Raw genomic sequence first — 9,191 nt, forward strand, 5'->3', positions numbered from 1 at the left:
CAAGACTTACAGGGAAAACATGTATTCCATAGGAATATTCTGTGATAACTAATGAGGCACCCATGCTTCACATAGGTTAGACTCCTGTTTCAGCAACAAGACCTTTAATGGTCTACTGCACTCACTTACATATTAGTCAAACTCCTGAAAGTAACAAAATTAATGAAATTTTATTGGCAAAAATCAAGCTGAATGTGACCTATGTAATTCAACAGAAGTGAGCCTCAGTTCAGTTTATCGAAATACTTCAGTTTTCCAGCGGGATCTGGAATTATCTGTGAAAGAAAGAAAATGAAAATGTTAGTCAAAAAACAAAACCACACAAACACAACAAACTCTAAAACCAGAACAGCATAGTATTCCATAATATGATGCTAAGGCCAACCCACAAGCAACAGTGAAGAGTAATTTATCAGTTGACTTGATACTAGATTACTGTTTATCTCTAAAGGTACCTAACAACAGTAGCAGAAAGATTTAACTGATTGGGGGAAGAGAGAGTGCAGCCTACCAAAGGAAGAATTTTGACAGTTGGGAGCACATACATCTATGTTGCTTGCCCCAAAAGCAAGATATTTTAATAAATTAACATCTGTAATCAAGAGTCTTAAAATTTACTTACAGTTCTTCCCTTGGCCACCACACTCTCATGGCTTCCTCTGGTTTGATCTAATTAAATCAAGCACATTTAGAAAGCATGGCTACATCTTCGAGAAAGGCTTTTGAACTACTCTGCTATGTATATTATCTGCATCTTTTGCACAGAGGAGAATGCTTATGTATTGTTTTAGATCTTTAAATTGGTAATATCGGAGCTGTTAATCTTAGCATTCTAAGACTGTTTTTTAGAAAACACATTAATGTTGTATTATTTAGGTGATCCGCAGTTATGGAGGGCAGAACTTTTCTGTGCCAAAATACATCTGTTAGGCCAGCCAGCCCTCTTTCATTCTACAGTCTTAATATCAGCTTCCCCCACTAAGACGCTCCTCTGCTAGCTTGAAAGAGGCGACTCAGCCTCCAGTCATCCTGGGAAGTTTTCACATCCAGCAAAGAAATATGGTTTAACATTCCACTGCTTTTACCGTCAATTACAATGCTCACTACTCTGCTCAGAGGCCACTGGGACCTGCTTTTTGTTGAGACAGCTCTTAAACAACAACGCCGTCATCACCAGATGGTTCAGAAGGAAGCCACATGCTCAAATAAATGACAGTGATCTCATCTGAACTAGGCAGCTCAGACCTCTAGTGAAAGTTTCATTATTCTGCTGAGGCTTGATCCAAGCCAGAGAACACAAGTCCAATGGGTGTTTATCTGAACCCTAGCTCTTCTGCTTGTAGTCACATGTAAGCGAGTAGTAACAAAGGAGGAATAGCTATTGCGCAGCAAAGCAGTGCTCTCTGCTGGAGTTCTGACAGTGGCACACTGGCTCTGTCTGATACTACAGCAGCCTGGGAACTTGTATCTTTCTTTTTCCGGGTAGTGCCTAGGATCCACAGTAAGACTCGACAGAACCAAGAGTTTATACGGACAAATAACCGAGAAGATAGGACAGACTCAAGAGTTTCCAACTTCCTCTCATCAGGTGTTAACAGGAAAAAAAGCTCTTGATCACAAACTCGTTGCTGCTCAAGAAGAGTTTTGTTCATACACAGGGAATTTGAAACAACTAGAATAAGCCTAGTGTGAGGGAAATGAGCTCCTAATGAAATCAGCAGTAATCCAAAAGCTGCAGCTATAGTAATGTGAATTTATGCATATCATCTCATTGAAAGTTTCTAAGACTTTGGATTTGGCTTTAGTGCAAATGATAATTGAGTGTTTTTTAGTAGTACATGCATTTAAATTTAAACAGTGACTTACTGTTTCACTGCCCGGTTTCCAACCAGCAGGGCAAACTGGAAAAAAAACAAGACGAAGTTAGCAAAAGTATTTTTAGACATACTTTTGTGCACTTAATAGTCTCTTTCTGAAATTGAAGTAAAACAGCACACAAGTGTCACCTGTAAATATCTGCAACTGTTAAATACGCAGTTTTCTTTATACATGGGATGGTGTCGTAACGGTTTATACCTGATACCACCTACCACTTCTGTTAACTGGAAACTGTGTATCTCTGGATGGATGTCTATGCCTTGGTTTAATTCTCATGCCCTTCTAGACAAAGTACTGGCAAAGCAGTATCTGAGAATGAACACCTATTCTAGTAGAAAGAAAAGTTTCATGATAAAATTCAGGTGACTGCACAGAGACCTACCCTTCTTTCTTGAAAACTAAGGCTAGGGGAAATTTTTTAGCAAAGAAATCAGTTCAAAGTTTCCACAAGAGACCGAGTGATATTATTGGAAGCCTTGCTCAGGAGTAAAGGGATTATAGCATGCAGTTAACACGCACTGTGGCTGGGAGCCCTGTGACCACCTGGACAGTTGCCCATTCTGGAGCAAAGCTCTTATCTCTTCAGAGCTCTCCCTCTGAGGCTTTAGCCCAATGAGTGATGCCGTATTACACTGCGTTAAGGCATGCTGTCAGACAAAACATCACAAATGCAATTAGGAATTGTGGAGAACTTTTTTTCCTATTCTGTGCAAAGAATCCAATAAGGCATCAAGGGAGGCTCTCCTCAGCGTTCATGCAAAAGCTGGAAAAAAATGTTGTACTCCAGAAACACACTGCAGATCAATATTCTGTAAGACAGCTTTGTAACTAAATAAGAGAGGCTAAATTTCCTTAGTCAAACGTGCGTAGCCTAACTATCAGCATTTATCTTTTAAAATCTGGTCAGCGAAGCATAATAATGATTTGTACTTTCAGCTAAAGGTACTTTCAAATGCCAGGTGAAATTGACTTGAAATGGAAGTTAAGCTGCTTAACATGTGTATTAATATTTTAAAAAATCTTTAATAAATGAATGTGTTTATTTAAACACATCTAAAGAAACGTGCAAAGTTCACCCTATGCTTGAACTGGGGGAACATGAATTCTTGAGACAAAGTAATGATCTGATGCCAGTGAAAACTTCTTTGTCAGGGGAAGATGATCACATAGCACTTGTAAAGAAAACACAAGTAATGGTGGTCTAGCTTTCACAGTATCAGCACGTTATCTTGACATGAAGCACTCTCAATTACTTGTCACAGGTCCTCAATGAATGACACAGGACAAGGATGGCTCGCATCTCAATTATTTTAGTATGCCAAAATGTACTGAGATATTGGGCCTGATTCTTCATGGCCTCATTATTTTGTACAGATTTACGCTTGTGACAGATGGTACATAATGCCTTAATTCAGACCAAGGAATGCTTTATGCTCTGCATTCTCATGGATGTGAAGCAAAATGTGAACTACTATTCTACAAACAACCCATGGTGGTACCGGGACCACAGAATCTTGTAGCAGGGCAATCAAACTCCTTCATTCACTGCATGAGGTTAGTCTCTAACGCTACTGAGTACCTTTCTTCCAAAAAGCTACAAATACAGCTCCCAGTCTAAGTAAAACAATCATCTTCAACATGAAAGTATTTAAAAGAGCACCTTCTCCATGTTTGTCTGTGTATTGGAATGCTTGTACTAAACGAAGCGTTTCATCCACTGATCTCCCAACAGGAAGGTCATTCATCGTGATCTGTCGAAGGATCCTCTTCTCATCAATAATGAAAAGGCCTCTGTGAAAACATTTTGTGTGTGTGTGCGTGTGTTAGGAAACAGAACTAATTACAGTGTTGTGTTTACACACTATTTTATGTCTGCTGGATGGGAGGAATTTGATCTCTGCAAACACCATACAATACCCACGACCTTAGAATACTAGTAACCTACTATTCTTTACCTGGGGTATCAGATGACATGAGCTGAGGGTAAGTTAAAAACAAAAAGGATAGTTCTCTGCAGGACATAAAACTAGGCTTTGACAGGCTTTGTCAGGGGATGTTGCAGATGCTATGATGTTACAGGGATCCCAAAAGCAACTAATGAAGTTTATGAAAGATGTATCTCTTGAGGCCATTAGTTACCCTTAGTCTTGACTCTGCTTGGACTTGGGGCGTCCCACCCCCGCAAAAAAAAAGAAAAAGGAACTGTAACCAAGTGAAATACCTAAGTGTATGCCCTTGATCTTCCAGATACACTCCGTAATCCTTTGAAATTTGGTGTGTCAAATCTGAAAGAAGTGGAATCTTCATAGGTCCAAGTCCTCCTTGTTTTCGAGGAGTATTAATCCTTTGAAAGAAATGAGATACAGATGTATTTCTCAAAGATTTATGTTCCCTATACAAAGCTAAAGGTCACAAACCAGAACAGTACAGACAGGAGGATTTAGTGCAAGTGAATTTTTTTTGTTCTGCACACAAGGGAGATGAATACGATTTATGGTTCAAGCAAAATAGTCAGTAGATCTTTTGCAGTTTTTGGCCACATCTATTAATAATGACCTCTTTCTTATCAGTCTTATTTGCTTTATACCAATGTGCTCGTGAATTGGGACACTGTGATGCATTTACAAATACTTGCATCCTTATTGCTTTTTTTTTTTTAAAGTATTTTTTGGACTGAGACATGATATATTTCAAGCAATACATATTAAACAAGCTTCAAAGATAAAGGTACTTTCATGCACTAGATTTAAAAATTTTTACCACTGAAAAATATTTTAAACATTTGTATCAATAGCATCACACTTTTACACATTATGATATACCTACACAGGCTAAAAATCTGGGGATACAGTTCTTCAGCTAAGATGGACCCATGAATAATTTTTAGTGAAAGGCAAGGGTAAGATACATACCATGCTAAGTGAGTGAACTTTGAGTCCACAGAACATGCTACTACTTCGGTATTTATTGCTCTGAATTCTTCAATTCTGTCACTGAAGGCGATTATCTCAGTTGGACATACAAATGTACTAGATAAGAAAAGATAAAGTCAAAATTTCATGAAACATCCAGTAAGTTCTCTGTTTAACTTCAAATTGTGGATTTATCATAAATTATTGCAGCTTTTACTTATTTTTTATTGCTCCTTCAAGTATTTAACCGAAATGCTGCCTGACAAATCTTCTGAAAATTATTTTTTTGTGTGGAGACACTAATTAATGGAAACGCTTATTAGGACAAAGACTGTGTTACGATTTTACCAATGCATGATGAAAACACAAACGCAAAGAACGTATTTTCTGTTGTCACTCCTTTCTTCTCCCTCAAACCCTCACCAAACAAAAAACCAAGAGCTCAGAAAAGGAGAAAAATTAATGAATTACGAGTCTAGTGTAGCAGCATTCAGTCTTGATATGTCTACAGTGGTCTTACTTACAAGTCGAGAGGGTAGAAGAAGAAGACAAGATATTTTCCTTCATAATCTGTTAATTTCAGCTCTTTAAACTCTCCATTAATGACTGCTGTTCCTTCCCAGTAAGGTGCTGGCTTGGAGACTGAAACACAAAGGACGTTCAATTAAAAGTCAGAATACGAAGCACATGTTCAAACAAAGCTGTTCATTAGTCAGCCGGTGTGCAAGGACCACTGTTCTTCCTTTTGCTTGAAAAACAACCTACTGCACACAGTTACAAAATGAAACTTTCTTACCACTTTAAAAAGTTCACAGCTGGCAGAGGTTACAGGGTGATGAAGAAATGTAGGTTTCAGTACACATGGAAAGTAATTTGACCAATCTGGGCTTATACAGGAGCCCTCTGAACCACTGATAACCAAGGCCACACAAACCTTATCTGGGCATATCAAAGAAACCACATGTGCACCACCAGTTCATGGCCGAACATCTATTAGGCTGAAAGAGAAACTGTTTTAAGATTTCAGGAACCCTCAGTATTTTGTTATGAATAGCTCTTGTGAACCAGAAGCATAAGATGGTTCAAATTCATATTGCTACTTTTTAGCCATGAAAAACTACTTGGAATTCAAGGCCACAAAAAATACATGCTACAACATGTTTACAGACAAATGCCCAAAAATGTAGTGTATATTTATTAAATTACAACTGCTAAGCAAATTGTAATGTGAAGACACTTGTGTTTTTTTTTAAAAAAAATCCAATTAAAATGCATGAAATATCTTTACTATTCCTACCAAAAGGGATTAACACTGAATTTAAAATATTAAAAATGATTCTGCCCGGTCCTATTTTCATAGTAATGTGAATTCTGAGACAAAGGATAGGGTATGCTGGAGACAACAAGGTGATCTGAATACACTTGTGACGTCAAGGACATTGACACACAGCTCCAGGAAATTAGGGAAATGCTGCTGAGAAAAATATATGGAATCTTCATTATTATCTGGATGATGAGTGCGTTGTTGGGCTCTCCTTTTCTTAGGACAACCCAGAGCTGTAGAATATAGTTAAGTGAGGATGTATAACAAGGACTGCAAAAAATACCCCAAATCATCAGGCAGACCGTGCCCCTGAGTGGGAGGGCAGTCATCTTTGGTTTCACTTGATATAACCCACAAGGGATGCAGCAATACAAGTACAGAGAATCAGTAGGTATGACTGATAATTTCAGTTTACGTTTTTTGAAGAAACATTCTTCCTCCTCTCAAGTCTTCTGCAGAATTCTTTCTGGTCAGATTTCAAGCCCAGGACTTGCAACGTTTTTTTTTATTGAGTCTTTGCAGGTATGGGACTATTTTGAAGTGAAAGCAAGAATTAATCCCCAAGTTATTTTGAGCTCTCAAAAAAATGTTTCAAATATGTTGCTTTTTACGAGATAAGGACACCCCAAATCTAATCTCTTTGTAGCAAAACATTCTCTTCAACCAACCTTCAAATTAGGAGGGAGAAGGAAAAGAAATTGAATAAAATACGTTGTACCTTGACCCCTTTCTACACCGAGGTGATTTTTGGGGGGTTAAAAACACTTGTCTGAAATGCTGTGCTATCTGACATTACAAAGGGAGGAAAACCCAAACAGTATTGGTTACAAATATCTCGGCTGTTTTTCCCTTGGTTTTTTTTTTTTTCCCTTTTTTTTGCAGCAGCATCTGTTTGCAAACGTTTAAAACAGCCCCGGCTCGGTGGAGGAAAAGGACGTAAAAGCCGTCAACCCTCACAGCCAAGGTCGCTTCTACCCTTTCTCCTCTCCGTTCTGCAGGACGGGGGCTTGAACGGGTGCCCCCCCCGAAACACCCCGCTGCCGCTCGCTTACACCCAGGCCCGCTATAAAGTTATTTGAACCGCGGGAGAGCGCAGGCCGCGGCAGCAAAGCCACAAACCCGAGCCCAGGGAGAAGCGGCGGCGGTGAGGAGAGAGGTGACCGCGGGGACGGCGGGCCCGCCTTCCCTCCCGAGGCCTCTCCGGCGGGCAGCGCGGACGCTGCCCGGGCCGCAAAAGCCGCTTCGGCCGGAGGGAAGGCGTTCGGGGGTGGCGGGTGGCCGCTTCGGCAGGGACGCCCGCCGCCGAACCGCGGCGGGGAGGGCCGGGGGCCGGCGAACGGCCTCCCCGCCGCCCCGCTCTCCCCTCCGCCGGGGATGCCGGGCGGGAGGGCCGCCATCCCGCCGCCGAGGGCCGAGGCGCTCCGCCTGACGCGGCGCAGCCCCGTCGCCGGTGTCCGCGACACAAGGGGTCCCGTACCCGCTCCCTCGGGAGCCCCGGCACCTACTCTTGGCCTGACTGAGGTGCAGCGAGTGGTCGGAGACGGGCACCCCAGCCGCCTCCCCGGGGTAGACCTGGCCTCCCGCGTAGTAATGGCACTGCTCGTCCCCCCGCTGCCTCGCCGACCGCGGCTCCTCCGCCTCGCCTCCCAGCCCGGCCACCACCAGCACCAGCAGCGCCAGCGCCGAGCCCCGAGCCCCGCCGGCCGCCTCCATGGCCCGCCGAGCGAGTGCACGTCCCGGCGGCGGGGCGGAGCTGGGCCCGGGCCTCGCCTCACGGGGCCGGCGGGGCGGGCTCCCGCCGCGGCCGTTGCTCTGAGGAGAAGCGGGGCCCGGGCGGGGCTGCGGCCTCCGGGCGAGGCCCCGGGGGAAGCGGTGAATGTACGTACGGGTCTGCGGAGGGGAGAGCGCGGCTGCAGAAGGGAACTCTCTGCCCGTGCCCGAGGTTTCCCGCCCGGTGTCTCTCGTACGTGTGGCAGCGTGGTTTCTGTGGGCATTTCGTCGCCGGCGGTCGTAGCGGTCCGCGCCGAGTGCGGCTTGTGCGTCCTGGCCTAAAGAAGACACAAAATGCGAAAAAGCGTGCTGCCCTTAGGTCAGAAATCTCGAACTGCTGCCAGCCGGGCAGCGGTTCCCGAGTGACCTCCGCGTGGTGCTCGGGGCGGCTGCGTTAAGTGCGTTACCAGTGTGGTTAAACAGAAACGGGACTGCTAAGTGCCTTTTAATTCATCGAATCGCACCGTGGTTTGGGTTGGAAGGGACCTTTAAAGGTCATCTAGTCCAACCCCCCTGCCATGAGCAGGGACATCTCCAACCAGATCAGGCTGCTCAGAGCCCCGTCCAGCCTGACCTGGAATGTTTCCAGGGATGGGGCATCGACCTCCTCTCTGGGGAACCTGGGCCAGGGTTTCACCACCCTCACCGTAAAAAACTTCTTCCTTAGATCTAGTCTGAATCCGCCCTCTCTCAGTTTAAAGCCATTACCCCATGTCCTATCACTACAACCCCTTGTAAAAACTCTTTCTCCATCTTTATTATAAGCCCTCTTTATATATCGAAAGGCCGCAATAAGGTCTCCCCGGCGCCTTCTCTTCTCCAGGCTGAACAACCCCAACTCTCTCAGCCTGTCCTCACAGGAGAGGTGTTCCCGTCCTCTGATCATCTTTGTGGCCCAGATGTCTTGGTTCAAGTTTGCCTCCTGAGAGGTCATTTTGCTCAGTGCCGAGTAGATTGTGGTTCATATCACAAAATAGTTACATATTTGTCACACCTAAGTGTAGCTAGAAGGTAATTCAGCAGCGCAGTCAATAAGATTTTGAAGACGATAGGTAGGCTGCCACAAGCAGTAGGTAAGGCTTTGCAGCACAATGTCTGGTTGAACTGAGTTACGCTAGGCATACTTATTTGACTGGGACAGTACAAGTCGTCTGTCAAGTGTATCAGTTAAACTGTAACCAGGATCCTTAAAAATTAAGATGTAAGAGAGCTGGAGCTATCCCTTACCAAAAGTGGGGACACCATTGACTTTTGCACTTGGAGCACTGTGGATGCCATCCTCTGCGAAAACTGGTGGTTCAGTAAAA

At 43.8% G+C, this 9,191-nt stretch overlaps 1 protein-coding gene across 2 annotated transcripts; it reads right to left on the reverse strand.

Annotated features, from left to right (window-relative positions):
- Positions 1–151: 151 nt before the first annotated feature.
- Positions 152–8,157, reverse strand: PRDX4 (peroxiredoxin 4). Of its 2 annotated transcripts, XM_030019633.2 has the most exons (8): positions 7,620–8,157; positions 5,315–5,432; positions 4,791–4,907; positions 4,100–4,222; positions 3,539–3,669; positions 1,867–1,901; positions 623–669; positions 152–275 (listed from the first exon to the last, which is right to left on the reverse strand). In XM_030019633.2, exons 1-8 carry the CDS (start codon positions 7,825–7,827, stop codon positions 272–274), a joined length of 783 nt encoding a protein of 260 aa, XP_029875493.1. In that variant the 5' UTR covers positions 7,828–8,157; the 3' UTR covers positions 152–271. The 2 variants fall into 2 exon arrangements, with proteins under 2 accessions (XP_029875493.1, XP_029875492.1); XM_030019632.2 differs by lacking the exon at positions 623–669 and having other exon boundaries at positions 7,620–7,868.
- Between the last annotated feature and the right edge of the window lie 1,034 nt (positions 8,158–9,191).

This window comes from Aquila chrysaetos, chromosome 7 (genome assembly GCF_900496995.4).
Source record: "Aquila chrysaetos chrysaetos chromosome 7, bAquChr1.4, whole genome shotgun sequence".
NCBI lineage: Eukaryota > Metazoa > Chordata > Aves > Accipitriformes > Accipitridae > Aquila > Aquila chrysaetos.